Here is a 19,617-nt window from a genome sequence, read left to right as displayed (position 1 = left end):
GTTGCTTATTGGTAAAGCCAGAACAAACTGCAGTAGTAGTTTGCCCACCTGGACAGGGAACATGAAATCTTTTAACACTTTTTTCCCTGTAAAATGACATAATTTATATATATAAAATATCTAGGATGTCTTTTGAATACTGTTAAAACTTTATAAGAGAAAGCTTCAAGAAAATCAGTTTGTGTAACAGTATTGAAGTCTTTTATTTAGAAAGGGACAGATAAATGCAAAAAAAATAGATTTACAAAGCAAATAATTTAGTTTTATAAACTATTCTATATTGCAGGGAAATTGCCTTTATGTAAAGTTTGTCTTTGGCAGTCTGTCCTTTTCTTGTCCTCACTGAATCTCTGATGCATGCTGTTAGTTCTTTTAGTAACTTTACTCTATGTTTTATATCTCTTCTACACTTTAAGCTTCTCTTATGTTCTCTTTCTTCTTTTTCTACCTTTCAACTGAAAACAGAGAGAAAAGTGTCCTTCAGTATCTCAATATGAAGTCTTTATTTCTGAAGTAACAAGACGGCCGACTGTAGGAATCATTAATAATTATAATAATAATTTTAAAAAAATTAAGGGAACTTTTTACAATTCTTCGTGATAGAGCAGGCAAGAACTACAAACCTCCCTTTCTTCCTTGAATCAAGGAGCTCTGCTGGAGTCAACTGATGAAACTTTTTAGACGGTCTTAGGAATTGTTGCACATTGCACTGTTAAGATCTACTTAATAAAGGACAGTTCTCGTCTCCTTAAGGACCAACCTTTTAAGATCTCAAGAATTACTCCAGGAACAAAATGCTACTTCTTTCATCTTTTGTTTATGAATTTAGCCACTGATTGCTTACAGCTTCTGCTAATAATTAGCAAAAATCTAGCAATTTATATTTAGTTCTGTAAATCTGAAATAAATGCTGTAGTATTTTGTGGAAATTTACTGTATATAAAGGTACAAAAAATGACAAGCTTACTGGCACTTCCCTGCCTTACTTGGTTAGCATAATCTGCATGATATTGCTCTTTAAAAGAAAAATCTATGCTGATTATTATTTTGGTGCATACTGCAAAATAAAATTCTGTTTACATACATGAAAACGTGTGAACAGCTCCATAAAAAAGATGGAGTTATGGAATAGCCACACTATGTAGAAATTCTTGTGTTTTTCAGATGCACAAGTTATACTGCACAGATAAATTCAGATGTTTTTGACAAGAGATTGACAAGTAATTTTATTAGGACTTTTTTTCCCTAAGGTAGTTTTTTCAACAAATGGCATTCCCAGGATAAAACTGTCTTATACTAAATGTTTGTGTTTTAACTATTTTTTTATTTGTGTTTTGACATGCGCTGACTGTGGCTTAGGAAGTTTCCTTATGACAAAAAATAATGTAAATAATGTAATCTGCATTTTACAATCAATTCACTTACTAAGATTCTCTTTTATTAATAAGAAATTCTGTTTTGTTCATTATAATTTTACATTAAAGTGGATAAATGTTATTAGTACTTTTAAAATATTTGTATGCATTTGTTGTCTTGAAGACATTCGCAAGAGCAAGAAAAGCAGGTTTAGTTAACCCAGGGGAATATACATGGATTTATCCCTAGATCCCAATTTATATTAAATATCAAAAAATTATTTTCTTATAAACCAATAAGTGCATTAATATGTCCATGAAAAATCAAATTAACCTCATAGGGTTCAGTCCTGCAAATACTTACGCGCATGAGTAATTTTACACACATGATTAGTCCCATTGATGTTAATGGAACTATTGCCATAAATAAAGTTAAACATGAGCATAAGTGTTTGCAGAATCAGGGCCATGGACTGCATTTACGTTAAGTTCACAACATTCCTTATCCTATTTGACAGAGCTACTATAAATAGTGTTAAGTAGTAATACATTTATTTTTTAGGCTTTCACTACCATATATAAAGACTAGGGTTGGATGGAAGAACTTTGACAGAAACATTTTCCATTGAAAGATGCAGTTCTGTCAAAATCGAAACACTACATAAAATCATGTTGATTTTGCCAAAATTTTGGATTTTTTGGCAGGGGGAGTGGGTGGTTCTGACAATGTCGAAACATCCTGTTTCAATACAATCAAATTGAAACATTTATTTTTTTCCTTTCAAAACAACTTCGTTTTGAAATTTTTTGGAATATCCTATATAATATAAAATTTAAAAGTCAAAATTGAAACAGTGTGTCAGTTTTGTCAAAATGAAACATTTTGATCTGAAACAATTTTTTTTAAATTTTCTTTTGCGGAGAACTTTGAAATTCTCGGTGGTCATTCTAACTGGAATTAAAACAAATTTCTTAATCCTCCATGGAACAGAATTTCCATTCTCCTCACAAAAACAATTTCTTTAGCTTATCAGAATGATAGATTATTTTATCACTGACTTAATGCTCTCTTATATAGGGCCAAATCCTGCTCCCATTATATTTAGTGTCAAACTCTTATTTTAATTTTAATGGAGGCAGGATTGGGCTCATAGGGCTAGAACCACAAAGGAATTTAGTCACCTAAGAACAAAATCTAGATCCTCAAAATCCCTGTTCAGCTGCCCCATTATCTGTAAATGCCTAAAGTCCACAGGCACCTAAGTTTTCACCAGTAAAGTCTCCCAGGTGCCTAAATTTCTGCTGGTGCTGAAATGCTCAGCACCTAAGACTTGCTGATCATCATACTAGCCATTCCCCTGACTACCTCACCTGTGGGACCTGATCCAGTAGGAATTTTCATAAGCCACCTAAGAGCATGCCTACTAGATCAGGCTCTGAAAAAAAAATGGAGGTAGTCATGGTGCCCTGCACTAGTGAATACTTAAGGAGGTTATACAAAGCGGAACATTGATAGTTGACACTATAAGAGCCCTAGCCTAAAACACCCTATAGCTCAATAGTTAGAGCACTTCCTCAGACTGTAGAAGACCCAGGTTCAAATTCAGAGCAGGGACTTCAGCTCAGGTTTCCCGTCTTCCAAGTGAGTGCCCAAATGACAGGCTGTAGGATATTCTGAGGTGGGTCTCTGTCTTTCCTGTTGTGGTTTGTATAATATACTTACTGATTCATTGGAGCAAGTACCTGAACCTGGGTCAATAGGAGAGCTTGGAGATAATACCCTATAACCCAGTGATCCATTTTTGGCAAGAAAAGCCAGGTCAGCCCTAGGTGCCTAACTCCAGAAGAGGGTTCACAGCTGTGAATCCCGACTAGAGGGAGGCACCTCCCTCCAGCCTGGATTTAGGCATCTAATTCCCTTTGTACAGTATGGCTTAAATCACACCTCTCTCTTCAGCATTTCTTGTTTAGCTAGCTCAGCATTCTGGCTTCTCTGAATCCCATTCTTAGATGCCTAACTCAGGGCTGTGAATTTATTGGGCAGCAGGGTGCTTAGGCATTGCAATGCCTGAGCCTAAGTCCCCACTGTGGATCTAGCTCATAGAGACAAAAGTTCCCCTTACATTGTTTGGTAGACAGAAAGTACTGTGTTAGTGTGCTACATATGTTCATAGGACATTAGCTCCTATCCTGAAGGTATTTATAGTGAAAGACACCTAAAACACAGTATTTTGAAAGCATCTCTCCGATGATCAGTCTTGCTCACACTTCTGAATTCTTGTTAAGGCATGCCCTGTGAATTGCTGACTGGACTCAACACCCATAGATTACAGTGGCACTCAGCACCTCATTTGGTTCTGAATTATTAGCAACATCAGTAGTATAAGTAAGCACTCCTATCTTGATTTAACAAGCATACATGTTAATAACTAAATCCTGGTTATATGTTACAATGGCCAGGCAACAGTACGTACCTTGGTATACCAGAAAGTGTATCCACCCAGGAAAAATTCTACCATTGAAAGTCAGGGTGGTATATTGGCATGACCAACATGCTTCATAGTCCTTGTTTTATTGATTTTCCATGAAGCATATTATGCATAGCTATTGTGGTCATCATGTGCTTCTGATGTATAAGCTGCATATGTGCTTGCTAGGTTTCTGACTGGCCATGTGTTTTTTCTCAGATTTGCATCTTTATTGGCTTTGCACTTATTTAGCTTTTTTATACACTTGTGAGTTTGGCTAATATTACATTTCACATCCTCCTACACATGCTGCTGTTTGCATCCCATGATGTCTTTCTTTATACCTTTGTGACTCCTAATGCACTTTTGTGGCACCAAGCAGACTTTAGCCTGAAATATACATTTATTATATATAATGTAAATGATTAAATTCACTCCTCCCCTTCCCAAAGCCTGAGCAGTCAGTCTTTGTGTGGGAAAAATGAGGGAGTTGGGAGCAATTCATCCTTCAAACTGCAGCAAGCCCTGGGGCTGCATCAGAGCTCCTATTCAGGTGCTCTTCCTGACTTGTGGGCTGGAATGCTAACCACTGCCATTCCATACCCCCTGTGAGCAGGTTTTGAGCCACCTGATCTACGTAAGCACAAATCCAAAAGATGCTCCATAGTCTGACCTAGAAGGTACTGATAATCTGCAGCAGCACACAGCTCATTTTAGCATAAAAGGAGTGCAGAAGTTCCCCTGTGTCACTGCTTTCCCAGTACTTCCCTCATGCAGATTGCTTCCTGGGGCAGAGGGACATGAGCAGATCTTCCATGCGCCTATGATTTTTACCCTATGTGAATAAATTTTTAAAGAATTATATAATCCCTTTCACCACAAATGTTCTTTATAATCTGTATCCTTTAAACAGTCTGTAAATATAACATCAGAGCCCCTTCACCCCTGCTGAAATGCAGGCACCTCTAGAGTGAAACAAGTGCTGTTTAACAGAATGCAACACCACTGCAGCAGTTTAGAACAGGAAGTGGAAAATCTGTTGCTCCCAATTTTAAGATTACTATAGATGATGTAATACCATATGATGTATAATTTCCATTTAATTTTCTTCTGAGGTCTGATCTGCAGAGGCTATTATAACATTCCCCAAATGTATTATTTCTTTGAATATTTCTCTGTCTGAGACATAATGCAGCTCCAACAAAGGAATTCATGTATAGTTTTTAGTATAGACAATACTGCTGTGTAAATATTACCTTGGTAATAATGGAATTGTCTTGAAAGAATGTCTCTGGGTGTGACACAGAATTTAAACACCATTTTACAAAAATTCATATTTAAACCTGTGTTTTCCTTTACATACCTATTAAGGACTTTTTTTTTTAATGTTTGCCATTCTATACACTTAAGTACATTATTAAAATGCCAAACTAAATAACTTTTATTTACATTGTATATATATACACATACACGCTTTTTCTTCTGCCAGCTGATTTTGGAGGGAACTGGTGATAAATAAGAGATTAATCTGTGGTCACTTAATTTCAATAACCTCTTAATATAATAAGTGGATCTTTGTTCAGAAAGAGAGTCATATCAATGTAGCAAAGCTCCTCTAGTTTGCTTTGTTTTATTATTTCACACTGCTGTTTATTTGTGAAGAAATGTAGCTAAACTATATTTTGCTACAATATTATAAAAACACTACTAACACAGCTTATTGAAATTTATAGCTACAAAAATTGTCAGAAACTTGCAAAAAATTGTAGCTATGCAGTATTTGAAATAGATTTATCTTGGCTATTACTGTTGTTGAGAACAAGTGTCAGATGCTGGATTTTTTGAGGAGAAGGTGAGAAAATGCTTCACAGAGCAGCCTAAATTTTCAAGGTAACACTTTAAAAGTGGTAGAACCTACCAAATTAGTTTCACAAATTCAGCTCTGCACCTCAGAAACACATAGAAAGTAACTAGATTCTTATTCGCAGTGTTTTAAGTAATTTCAATTAATAACTTTATTAATTTGTTCATTAGCTTCAAAACAGTTAACAGATGTCAGATTAAAACACAGGTCTAAATTTTCAAAAGTGATCAGTGATTTTGGGTGCCTAACTGAGAGTACCGTAAAGGGTAGTTTTCAGAGAAGGGTACTTTCACTTTTGCACATTTGTAATCCTGTATTTTAACAGCTTGCTTTATTGGTTTGTTAGATCCAGAGCATTGAACCCATCCACCATTACTAAGCATAAGATGTTGCATCTGGATATTTCATTTAACTGAAATGTGTAAACTCGTGTAGTCGGACAATTTCCTATTGACTCTTCTGTGTAGTGTTTTGTAAATTCAATCTGGTTAAACTATATCCCTTTTGAGACATCTGCCAGTATACATGTGGAAAGCATGTGGTGAGTATATGCACCTTTATGTGGTGAACAAGAAAACAGGAATTGCCATGCCAGATCAGGTCCCCAGTCCCTCCTTGTCCAATATCTCTGAAAGTAGCAAGTGCTGATCCTTCACAGATAGGTGTAATAAACCCTGTAATGGACAAATATGAAACACCTGTCCCAGTGAAGTTTCTTCTTAACTCACAACAATTAATAGCTGGCTTATAGCCTAAAGAATGATGGTTTATATACCTTATAAAATATACAGTGTTCCTGTGAATGTTTCCATTATCCATACAAATGTTTCCTTTTTGGAATTTTACTAAGCTCCTGGCCTCAAGGATGTATCGTAATAGTGAGTCGCACAGTTTGATTCTACATTGTTTTTAATTTCTTTTTATAACTTTTAAACATTTTGCCTTGCAATATAATGCAACATTCCATTGTCATAGTACATAGAGATGAATATTAACTAGAAATTCAAGTTTTAGCATGTAATACTTTCTATACTTCTATCAGGTCCTCACTCTTTTGTCTTCTTTTTAAACTAAACAATCCCAGTATTTTATTTCTATGCAGAAGTCTCTCTATTCCTTTGATCATTTTCAGTATCTTTCTCTGGGTCCCTTCTTTCTCTTTTTCTGAGAGCGCATAACCAGTGCATGTGTATCATTGATTTATATAATGTCAGAAAATAATTATTTTATTTTCTATCCCATTCTATGTATATTACTTTTTTTCCTTTTATTGTACATTGCTGCACACTGAGTAGAAGTTTCCACTTATCTGTCTTCAGTGATGCTCAGATCTTTTTTCTAACTGGTTATAGTTAATTTAGAACTCAACCATGTGCAGGAATAGGTCAAATTATTATTTTCAGTGTGGATTACTTTGCATTTGTTAATAATGAATTTCATCTGTTTATCATTCTGTCCATTCACCTAACTTTGTTTAGTTTCTCTAGAGTTCCTTAGTCTTCTCTAATCTTGACTATATTTAGATTATCTGCAAATTGCCTCACCTCACTGTTCATTACTCAATGTCCGTCTATCTTAGGGTTTTATAATGCCACTCATCATCATAATAGCTGAACCCCTTCCATGTAAAATAGATTGGCAATAATTAGATCCCTAATGGTCTGCCTGGAATCTCTGGCTCCTCTCCCTTTGTGGGGGGAACAGAAAATCTGATTGAAGTAGGGAGGGTTTTTCTGGGAGGGACTCATGGGTAGAGCAGGGGTTGTTAGTGTTGCGAATGAGTCATTCTTGTTGGCAGAAAATACTAAAATAATAAATACTAAGGGCCAGATTACCCACTCCCCCTTCCTCCCAGATCCACACATGTAAAGTTTCTCCACGTGCAGCTCCTGCCCTTCATGCAGAAATGAGATTCAGGTGCCTCTGCTTCCACACATTTTTTTCCCAACCCTGCAGAGGGCCCTTCAGGGTGGCTAGGTAGGGGACGTATGTGTTGTCTCCACAGGTCAGCAAATAGATATAAAAGTTAATACAGCCCCAGGCTGCATTAGCTTTTCTGACAAGTTCCACTGGAGCCATGTTGCTAAAGAGTAGGATTCTTCCAGGAGTCAGAGCTTTCTTGCAGATGAGCCTGGCCTGAGTGGATCCCTCAGAATCTGCCAAGTTTGGAGTTGCATTTCTCTAGGTAGATGAGACCTGAAGACAATTTGGGGTAATCTCAGCAAGGAATTACTTACAGGAATTTCCTTGCTGATCTCCCATCTCCCTGGCTGCAGCAGGGAACCCGCACATGTCCTGTAGCCCTGTGCGCTCCACCTGGGTCCCTAGGTAGTGGCTCCCTTCTGCAGCCAGGGGGAACAAGATCAGCACTCCTCTCCCTCTGGCTCCAGCAGGGACCCCAGCACCTATGAACCTAGTTGGAGCGCTTTGCGTGCTCCCTTCTCCAGCCAGGGGGAGGGAAGTGCTGATCTCCCATCCCCTTTGCTGCAGCAAGGAGCCTGCACCGGTCTTTTAGCCCTGTGGAAACATGCTCTGCCTGGGTCCTTAGGCAATGGCTCCCTTCTGCAGCCAGCAGGAGGGGGAGCCCACTGGCCACTTTGAAAGCCCCCGCAGGCCACAGATTGGGAACCACTGAGATAGTGACTCTATTACTCTACAATACTGTCTCAAATGTACTGCAAATATTATAACTTAGTTGATTCAGTGTTTCCCCCCAGTGACAGTATTTCAAGTGTCAGCATTCAAGCACAGTATGGATGATTAGTTTCTGGGAAAGTTTCAGATTTAGCCAATTTTTTAAGAAAAGAGAGGTTATAAAGTTATTTCAGAGAAAGATTATCCCTCCATACTGGTGATACTCAGTAGTTCAGGATGCATATTAGCGATCAACGTTACCCCAAAAGAGCCACAGTAGTGTGAATTCATTGTAAAGCCCTGTGTGGATACAAAATTTGTATCTGTGATCTGCAAAATTTGTCCTCTGATATCCACAATCCCTAAATAGCCGTGGATTTGCAGGGCTCTACTAAAAGCTCCACAGATCACCCTGCACCAGTGATGCAGGGCTGTGTCAAGCCCTTGACCCCCAACCATCTCCCACTTCTCCCGAGACCTCCTGCCCTGCTGCTTGCTCCGCTCCGCCGTACCTCCCTGCTCCAATAAGGGAGGCTACATCTGAGCACTTGGGTGCAGCGCCGCTCTCCCAGTAGGAGGCTCAGACACCCCTACACAGCCACGCAGCTCTAACGTATGCAGACCTGGCCAGGAGAGAGCAGTAACAACTGCTCTGCTCACTGTGCCCCTTGTTGCTGGCCGCTAGTTTAAAGCAAAATCACCCCTTTCAAAATGGCACTTGGCTCACTGCACAGGAGCACACGGGTGTACTCCATTCTGGGAGTTATAGTGTACCTCCCAAAATGCCCAGTGGGCTATTGCCACATATCACAGCCCCCTGCTGCATGATTCAGAGAGCCACAATGGAGCCTGAGGGCAGGATGACAGCTACTCTATTCGCATGAGCAGGTGCTGCAAAGCCCTGTGTGGATACAAAGTTTGTATCCACATCTGAGCCGCAAAAATGGTCTGTGGATATCCACATTTGCAAAGAGCAGCAGGAGACACATTAAAGAGCCACTTGCAGCTCCTGAGCCTCAGTTTGAGGATCACTGTTCTATATATTGTGTACATAGAGGTAGGCTGCAAAAGAATCTTATCTTTATCATAAGCTTAAATTAATATTTTATTAAGCATTGGATAATGAAGAGAATGTAATTTTTACCAAGTAAAATACAAATTTAGCTCATTGGAAAAACAGTCACATGTATGCCTATAACATCTAAATGTGGATTTCCCAGTTAAATTTTCAGCAGTTTTTCTTTATAACAAGTCATGCCTAATGTGTAATAATTAAATTCTTGTGAGATTCAACTACTTAATATTTTCATCAAAATGTATGATTATCGGGTCATGTCCTGTTGATTTCACAAACTTTAGAAAGTCTTCAGGGTTTAAGCCCATGGTTGCAGAGTTTGTCATTGGATGAAAGTACACCTTTTCATAACCACCTTCCAAAAAGCCTGCGTCCAATACAAATTTCACGTCTCCATGGTCACAGAACAGGGCCAAGGGTGTTGCACAGCCTTGGCCTACTTTCAGTTTTTCCAACATGGCATTTTCATCTGCAAACCTCAGATTTCCACTCCCAACACCCAATTTCTTAGCAAGGTCATTTAAATTAATTTGCCTGTCATGCAGAACTGTTACCAGCCAGAACCATTTCTTCTTTTTATCTTTAAGAAAAAGGTTTTTACTGTGACCTCCTTTCAGATGTTGGACATGAGGCATCATTTCTTCAACAGTGAATACCTGGAAAATATAATTAATACAGGATTAGTCTCAATATACTCTATTTTTGGTTGCTTTGTGGCAGGTATCTTTTATTAGACTGTATTAAACTTTACATTCAGCCTAAAAAAATGTTTAAAAGGACAAAAATGATTATAGTTATTAGTCCTATAGCCACTTCTGTAATTCTGTTTGATGAGTACACAACTTTTTTCAACAATGGTGGCCTCAATTTTTATTTTCGCTGGAAGGCTCTCAATATATGGAGCATTATAACACTGGAGGAGGTAGTCTGCACATTTTTAAGTTTTGCTCTGACTCAGAAACGTCAGGCAGAGCAATTCAGCATAAACAGTTACTTGCGTAGAACCCTTCACCCCCAAGAATCCCAAAGCATTTTACAAACTATATGCATTAATGGTACCTGATGACTTCCGCATGTTTCCGCCATTCCCAGCTCTGCTCACCCAGTAAGGGAAAGGTTAATAATAACAGATCTCCCTTGTCTGGCCATAGCTGCCTTTTCTCCAGTCCCCACGCATACGGGAAAGCAGGAAGGGACCAGTGCGTGTGGTGAGGCTGCCCTACACCCCCGATTCCTGCTCCCTAACAGACACGTGGCACCTCCCTCCAGGCTGCTGCATCGACCCAGTCCCCCGGGTGGCTGCATAGCTACGGACACACTCACTTCGGGGTGCTCCACGCTGACCACTGGGATGTTCAGGGCTCGCAGATGCTCCTCCAGCGCCTCCCGAAGCCCCAGAGAGGGTGGCGACATCTCTTGCTGCCGGACGGCCATGGCTGAGCGAGAGCTCTGCTCTCGGTCCTTTCCTTGTCAGCTCAGCTGCCAGGGCCGAGCCACCGCTGGGGGAGGCGCCCTCTGCCGGCAGAGAGCAGCTTGTATGCAGAGGCGCACGCAGAGCCGGGCGTTCTGCAGCAGCTGGCCTCACACGACTGCAAAAAGGACAGACGGCGGGCGGGGTGGTTTGCAGACAGAACAGGTCTGGCTCTCTCACCTCGCCCCAAGAGCTGTTGGGAGGATTAACCAGCTGCCGTGTGAGTTCAGATTGGCACTGACGATTAATCTCAAACTTTGCGTTCAGTATGGCTGCGAACGAGGGTAATAGAGCACAGGTTCCCTTTACATTAGGGGTGTGGAGGGCGTTGCCACATCGACTCGCCTAGGGCAAGACGGCTTGGTTTGGTTTATAAGTGACTATCATGGGAAAGGATGGGTAGCTCAGGCTACCCAATGTGGGACAGAGTTCCCAAAAAATCTAACTGAAAAATAAAATTAGTTTTTCATCAATTATTACAGAATATTTTGATTTTAAAACAGTGTAGCCTTGCACCCACCCACCCACAAATTGCTTTGCTTTCCTTTCCTTTCCTTTGACTGATTTTTAACCACTTAAAAGAAGAGAGAAACAACTCACATCTTTTTTTTGTATATAATCAAGGACCTGTATGTTTTTGACACACAGCCTAAATACTGTGGTGCAACTCCTTAATTCCTGGGAATTTAGGCCTTGTCTTCCATAGGGGGATGGTGCAAGATTATTACCAGTAATCCACTTGAGAGAACTGCTAGAGAGAAATGATTTTACATGTTAAAAATCTTGATTGTATATCTTTTGTGATAGAGTAACTTGTGTAGGGCTTTACTTAAAACAGGCTGGAACCAAATCCGTGTGACATATTTCCCTTTGTGTTTTACTAGTTCAGAATGATTTGCCAGTCTGGATTAAGTATTTAGAAGCTATTTTGAAATTCTGTGATACGTTCTTCATCAGAATGGAGGCTGTATTTGCTAATATGAAAGGCTTGTGAACAATTTGCGAACAGCTAGCTTCAAATGGAATAAATTTGCATTAATTCTAATTAAAAATTGAAGCTTCAAATGCTAAATCAATATTAACCCTGCATTCACTCTGATTTGAGAGTAGCTGTTTTGCCAAAAGAGAGTCTGATTTGAATAAATGTGTTAACATACTGTATGGAATATGTTGCATTTTAACGGTAAGGCAACAGTTGTTGCCATTAATGGACAAAACATTTTATTCCACCTAATAAATCTTCCTAAACAGTGTGTTGAAGAATTAAAAAGGGATGAAACACTAGTCTCACTAACCAGTTAACATGTCTGTCTGTGCATTCATATGTGGTGTGTGGAGAGGAGTCTTAATTAGGTTGTAGTCCTATAAACTGACAGATTACTTCAGAATTTTGCTCTTTAACTTTTAAACAAATACTTAATGAAACTCATTGTTGGTATTTATTTTTTCACAAAAATCAATTTATGAGCTTATATACAGTTCAAATACTAGATTGGCAATTGTGATTATTATGTTTTATGGCAGGGGTGGGGAACCTCCGGCCTGCGGGCCGGAAAGAATTTTCTCCAGCCCGCAGGCGGGCGGGAAGTGCGCGCCGCCGAAACCCTGCTGCCGTCTGCCCATTTTCGGCGGCGGGTGGAGTCCGGAGGCGGTTACTGCCCCACGGAACCCTGCGGACACTGCAAAACCGCGCCGCCGGAAAGGCGGAAACGGCGGCGGCATTTCGGCGGCGGGCACCGCCCCACACGTAACTGTGCCGCCGCCGAATCCCCGCCCGCCGCCAGGGCCACCATCAGGCCCTTGGCAACAAAAAGGTTCCCCACCCCTGTTTTATGGTAACACTCAGAGGCCCTAATGAGGCTTGGCACTCTATTATGCTGGGTTCTGTACAAACACGTAGTAAAGACAAACCCTAGCTCAAGGAGTTTATAATCTAAGGTAATAAAACAGACTACTTTTCTTGAGCAGGCAACACACCATCACATTTGAAAGAACTATGTAGATTCACAGTATATAAATAGTGGTTACCCAAAGCCTGTAGAGAGCTGTGCTCCTTCTATCATAGCACACAGCTAGTAATTATGGACTACTTTCTAATTAAAGCAGGGATGTTGTGCAACCTCCTGCAAAATGCACTCCCAAATACAGCAAAGGTAGTGTCAACATGCACTGTATTCTGCCTGAAATCAATTTGATGCACAGCTCTTCCTACATTCTTTTTCTCAAATAGCAGGAATAAGTCACACACGGAGCTATGCTTAAGCACCATAGTTAGATCAGAAAGGTATATACATGAAACTATATCCTTTTTCCCCATGGATAGATGCTGTTACACTCCTTCGCTGTGACAGTTGTAGGAAACCTCTGAAGCAAATCTTTTTGAGTCTTTCCGGAGGATACAGAAATGGGCCAGTCAACTTTTGCTATTTGCAGCTGCCTCTAGGTTTACTGTCATGAGTGTGTGAGCAATGCCAGATAAAATTAGACAAAACTCAATTAAAGAGCTTAATTTTTAAATTATTTTAAATGTGTTCTCGATTAAATATGAATTTGTATACAATTAACAGAAACAAGATTTTAAAAAAGAAACCTAATTATATGACCAATTACCACAACTGTGTATATACTGTAAATGGGTAGTTAGACATTTACCTACCCATATATATGTGCGACTACAGTAATTCCACATGCTAATGTGGGCATACAGTTGTACACACAGTTCATGCAAGTGGGCTTCTACCCACTGAAAATGTGGGCATGAATTAATGAAAAATAAAGAAAAATTCAAAGCAAAGAAAAATTAGAACAAGTAAATTAGCATGCAATTAAACTCTGTACCTGACTAATAAACTATAATAAAATATATAAATGTATTACTAAAGATGCAACCAATAATAATTAAAACTTTTGATGAAAGAACAAAAAGAATTAACTAGCACACAATTAAAGGAAAAGTGTTTAGAAATGTCAATTCCTTATACTGACCTACAATATTTGAAATAATTCACCAGCTTTTTCCACTTTGTTCTAGAATAGGAAATCTATAATGAAAACTTAATTTGAAACGGTATGTATCTGCAGTTACAAGATGTGGACAAAATATGATCTAATGCTAATTTGAAGAACATTGTGATAGTACATGAAATCGTTTCCAGACATAATCAAAAGCAAGCTTAGTCAAAAAGCTTTATAGGAAACTCTAGTGACTGTTTGACATTTTAATTTTAAAAGTCCTTAAAAAAAACCCATTAATTACATCACAGGCACCATATCCACATCCTGTGCATTTGGAATGGCAGTCAAGTGATCTGATTTGGTATCCTGTTGCAAAATATATTGCAATTGTATATATTCCTTTTTATTACCGAAACTCAACTTGGGTGTCACTTTCATGTATCTTCTTGTATTACTTTGCATTTATAGAGTGCCTTTTTCTAAGGTTTTTCCCACAATTGCTTAAGTGTCATAACAATCATGTGAGATAGGTAAGTATTATTTCCCCATTTTACAGATGGAGAAACTGGGGCACGAAGAAATTAAGTACTTTTCTAGTGTTACAATCTATTTGCAACTGGACTTAGTGGGGCAAACTCTCAGATGGCCTAAATTGTCATAGCTCAATAGACTTCAATTAAGCCATTGACTTCAATGGAGCTATAACAATTAAAACCAGCTGAGGATCTGCCCAAGTGCAGAGGATAATGATCTAATTTATTTTAAATTCTCTAGGAGAGTCTTCATAGACACGTGCCAAAAAGGGCTTTATGCATTATAGATGTTCAAATGGCACTTAGGATATTCAGCAGCAGATGGTGATTACTAACATGTGCATGTGTTTCTAGTCATTACATAATGCAATAAAGGACGCTGTACAATGTAATCAAAACAGGAAGTTGCTTTCTAGTCCAATCCCAGCCAGGGCTTTATCAAGCTGGGCCTTAAAGACCTCTACGGATGGAAAGTTCACCTCCTCCCTAGGTAATCCATTTCAGTGCTTCACCACCCTACCAGTGAAAAAGTATTTCCTAATATCCAACCTAGACCTCCTCCATTGCAACCTGAGACCATTGCTCCTTGTTCTGTCATCTGCCACAAGTGAGAAAAGCCTAGCTCCATCCTCCCTGGAACCCCCTTTCAGGTAGTTGAAGGCAGCTATCAAATCCACCTCACTCTTTTCTTCTGCAGACTAAACAGGTCATTGTGTGTTGGATATTCTCCCAAGAGCACCCAAGGCTAAAGGATGCATTACATTGTGTCACTGGGATTATCTGTGGGTTTTCTAGGCAGCATTAATGGGGGGGAAAAAAGATTAAGGATTTTTCAAAGGCTATTAAAAGGTGGTAGTTTCCTTCTAGAATTTCTTCTAATTTATTATACTGATGTCATGTGCCAAATTTAGAAAGCATTTGGTTTAAAAAAAATCTGTCCAGCCATTTTAAGTCTTTGGATTATGACCAAAAAACCCCAAAACAGAATAAATTATTTCCTAGTATCCAAGAGAGACCAACATTTAAGAATTGAAATTACTGACATGCAAGTTAAGGCTGCTGAGAAATTAAGCAACTTGTTCTTTTGACAAATATCCTGATACTTATGCATTTTAAGCAAAAAGCTTTCTACAAGTGCTCAGTATTATCATGTTTGGTTTAGGACTGTGATCTGGATCTCTTCTTGAAAGAAGGAAGGTGGCTATCTTGGAACTTCCTGCCCCTCTTCAAATGGAAGAGAGACTGCAGGAGGCAAATAACTGTGGAGCATATTGAAATGATCTTCCCATCAATACAACTGATCCATCAGTACTGGTTCAATTTTGCAAGTTTTCTTGGTCTCAATATATGATTAGAATGGAAGACCAACAAATTCCAAAGTTTGTTTATCAAGAAATGCTGCTACCTGGATGGCAATCCCATGTGCACCAAAAGCATCTGTGGCAGGACAAGATAGCCAGTGATAGATATAAACTGAATATCCAACCAGAGCACCCTAAGGATCTAGCTAGAGATTAATCTGGGTGGCACCTGATCTGCAGGGCAGCCATATCCCTTTGGGATTTGTTATGATGACTGTGTTTATTGGTGTGTGTGTAAAAGTAGGTGGAGAAAATGAATCTGTGATAGTCTCTAATGATGATTGCAGGATGGCTTCTGTTCCCACTCTAACCAGCTGCAGTATTGCCAACCTTAAATGTCCACAAATCATGAGATTGGCTTTAAAATCATGAAATTATGTAACATAACATAACAGAGGTGGTGTTTTTTATTTGCCTTCTGCTTTTTGAGCCTTTCAGATGCACTGGGGTCACATTTTGAAGCTTTCTCTACAGCCACAAGGACTAGAAACTTACTTTAAGAATGAAGGCTGAAATCATCACATATCCACACTTGGCTCCAGGGGCTTGGGCTTTAAGGAAAACAATTATCATGAGACTCAAAAGTCATGAGAGTTAGCACAGGCTCAGGGTGCTTCAAGATTTGTACTTTAGCTGTGTACTTTCCAGGGCTCACACTCCAGGATTATAAACTGCTGACACTTGCAGAACTGCCAACCCCACCTGTTAAACATTCATGAGTCAGACCCCAGAAATAGCCTTAAAAACCTGGAGATTTAAAAGTGAGAAATGCGGGTTCTTTGTATTTGCCTTCCACGTTTGGCGCCTCTCCAGTGCACCTAGTTCCAGCTTCTCTCTGCAGCCAGGAGCAGAAATGTGCTGATGATATCGTACAAGCGAACGGCCCAGCTGAGAGTCTCTCTCTGGGCTCCAGGCGCTGGGAACGATCCCAAGCACCGTGAGACCCGTCACGAGACGCTACCAGCAGCAGCGCTACCAGCGGCGCCCGGCCCCAATCCGCTCACAGCTCGGCCGCGAGCACAGCCCAAAGCGCGCGAGACTCCCACAGCAGCGCGAGACCCTTCGATCCGCCGACCAACACCCCGGCCGGCTGGGGCGGACAGCCGGTGTCACGTGCTTCCGCTTTCAAACCCTCCCCCTTCCGACCTGGGCCCTTTGCCCCGCCTCCGCCTGCCCCATCTCGGCGGGTCACGTCACGTCACGTGACCCGGCGAGCTCTTCCACGCTGGTCTCCGCTGGGCTGCCTGGCACTTCCGCCGGGCGGCAGGTAAATTGCGGCGGGGGGCGGCGCTGGGGCGGGGGTTGCCTGAAGGTGCGCGCGGTGCCTGAGGGGGGCGGAGGGGGCCGCTGGGAGGTCCGGGCGCTGGATAGTTCCCGGGCAGGGGGCGCCGCTCGCCAGGTCTCTGCTCCTGCCCCCCGCTCCTCCCCCCCCCGCTCTGCCCCATCTCCCCTGCCACGGCTCCCCCACCCCGCCCGGGCCAGGCACTGAGGTGCCCCCTGCCAGGCTGGGGGGCGGGGCAGAGGCAGCCTCTTCCCGGGCTGAGGCCCCTCGGGGACCAGGGCCGGATCGCCGCCAGCCCCTGCTTAGCCGGAAGGCACCTCCCCCGACTGAGCAGCGCCGCTGACTGATGCCCGGGGAGACCCCGCTTGTCAGCCGGCTCCCGGCTCGTCCGGCGCTCGCTGGGTGCGAGCCGCTCTCTTGGAGGCCGGCTGGGAGCTGAGGCGCTAAGGCAGCCCGTGTGGCTGGTGCGAGGCGCCGAGGGCGAGAAGCGTCCCCTCACAAGTGGGCAGCCGCGTTCAGCGCTAGCCTCAGTTTCCCTGTGATTTGCGGAGGTGGGCTCAGGGAGAGTGCGGGATGGTGCCTGTTTTCAGGGTGAGGGTGAGGGCGATGAGAATATCGAGACTGACATTCAGAAAACCAGTTTGTGGTCTGACGAGAGGCTCAGTATGGAGAAAGCGCTCTTTCTTCTGCCTGCAGCTGTTATCTGGATATCTGGGAGCAACCTGTGATCTAATAAAACTCCCCGAGTGTGGACCTGTGTTACAAAAGACAACTGCACTCAGTCATCAAGAGCACCAGTATAATCTTCACATCCTTTCATCCAGATCGACCAGATACTACAGCACTAGGGGCTATATGAGTATTTACATCTGTGTTAGGCAGAGCAGATTGGATTACTGTAATGGTCCCTGCCAGCCTTAAAATATATGAACCTAAATATATAGAAACAGTGGTATCTAATCTTGTCTGGATTATTAGCTTGTGTCTGTTGAGTTTAGTGAGGTGAGCCCCTCTTCCAAACCAGTGTCGTGTATGTGAGCAGCTGCTGAGATGTGGATGTAGAGATATATAAATAATAAAGACACTGCAGCCCATGTCCCCTCTTACTAATATAATAGGAGGGATGATGAGGTAGAACCCCATTCAAGGGCACCTTCAGGGTTGAAAGATAGAAGCTGAGCCATTCTAGAGGCTGCAAAGTACCATATAGATAAATAATTCCAAAGGCAGACTGTGTAAAATTAGCATGGACGCTTAAACCCTCATGTATTGTCAGGGGAAGATGATTTACCAATGCAACCAGTGCAGTTTCTGTCCAGAACTCAGGCATGAAACTTTATTGCCAAAGGTTGAGGCAATCACAAGTTTCTTAATATCTATGTATCATCAATTTTCAATAGATGTGCCATATATCAAGATTTGTTCAGTAGGAAAAAAGCATTTTGCCAAACAGCCAGGCAGATCAGAATTAAGATTTGTATTATATTTGGTGACTTGCTGTAGATTTTTTTTTTAATCTTCAGTCTACATAACTAACTGATATTTACCAAACTTCAGTAAATTCATTGTATAGTTCTCTAGAAATGTGATTGGATGATAATTGATTGAATTTGGTATGACACAACACAAGTTTTATGAATTGTCTAAAAGCATATGCATCTTTAAGATAGACTGCACATTTATATTTTCTCCCCCTCCCCCAAATATTTCTGTTTTTTTTAAAATAAAAATTTGAACTGTTAAAACAGCAAAATATCACAAAGGCAAGGGACTGTTCAACTTTTTAAAAATATGCCATTTTGGCCATTATTGCAAAGATTTCAGATTAGTAGTATTATGCATCTGGTGTGCTGACACACTAAACCATCTGGCCCTGATTCGCAGTTCATTGCAGAAATTTAGGAAATTGTAGGATGGGACCGAAGTCTCAAATTCTGAAGTACTTAGTTTGTTTTTACTTAGTCCTTGCATGTGCAAAACTCCCATTGAAGTCAATGTGAATTTTGAGTGAATAAGTACTTTACAAATTGAATCATAAGCCCCTCTCTGTCTGTCTTTATTATGCTGGAGTGCCTCAAATGAGAGGGTTCCTGTCCAGAAAAGCATATAATCTTGAACTGATAAGAAAGAAGTGAAGATAAAGGTGATGACATCAGTATTATGTGGTTAATCAATAGGGAATCCACATCTTGATGGTTCCAGTTCCTTTTTAAAGGTTATCATTGGTTGGATAGTTATTTTGCCTTCTCTTCAGCTGTACAAATCAAGGCACAAGTGAGATTTTAGTATAGATGTTGTGAGGGAGGTAAACATGATAGGAGACAACATTTAAAGCATAAGAAGCTGCATGGAAGTTGGCACAGAAAAGTCTGTGAGAGGAGACAAAAGGGACGTCAAGGCAGCTGTCTTTGACTGAGTGGAGGGAAACACAAAAGGAAACCTGGCTGCAGAAGTAGGTAGAAGCGCACACCCAGGATTTATGCTTGTGCAGTTTATTTCAATATGTGTAGGATCAAACTGCACTGTGCAAACCCGCTTTGTCCCAATGTGACATGTTTACTTTAGGTGTTTGCATGAGTGTAACTATGTCAGGATAGTTTGACTGGTCTGAATTTCCTA

General features: G+C 40.9%; 2 protein-coding genes across 2 annotated transcripts in view; one reads left to right on the top strand and one right to left on the bottom strand.

Annotated features, from left to right (window-relative positions):
• CCDC88A (coiled-coil domain containing 88A) overlaps window positions 1-1,505 on the top strand; it is a 251,526-nt gene extending 250,021 nt beyond the window's left edge. The window contains exon 33 of the mRNA XM_067565171.1: window positions 466-1,505. The gene's annotated coding sequence lies outside the window, so the exon portion shown is untranslated. The remainder of the gene's footprint in view (window positions 1-465) is intronic.
• A 7,891-nt stretch (window positions 1,506-9,396) lies between these two features.
• LOC137164556 (prolyl-tRNA synthetase associated domain-containing protein 1-like) lies at window positions 9,397-11,109 on the bottom strand. The gene is made up of 2 exons (XM_067565433.1): window positions 10,720-11,109; window positions 9,397-10,052 (listed from the first exon to the last, which is right to left on the bottom strand). The coding sequence occupies exons 1-2, from the start codon at window positions 10,828-10,830 to the stop codon at window positions 9,615-9,617; spliced, it is 549 nt and encodes a 182-aa protein (XP_067421534.1). The 5' UTR covers window positions 10,831-11,109; the 3' UTR covers window positions 9,397-9,614.
• Window positions 11,110-19,617: the final 8,508 nt, after the last annotated feature.

This window comes from Emydura macquarii, unplaced genomic scaffold (genome assembly GCF_026122565.2).
Source record: "Emydura macquarii macquarii isolate MOO-44397 ecotype Brisbane River unplaced genomic scaffold, CSIRO-AGI_Emac_v2 contig_2676, whole genome shotgun sequence".
Classification (NCBI taxonomy): Eukaryota; Metazoa; Chordata; order Testudines; family Chelidae; genus Emydura; species Emydura macquarii.
Note: the sequence above shows the minus strand (reverse complement) of the source record. Positions and strands in the feature narration are given on the sequence as shown.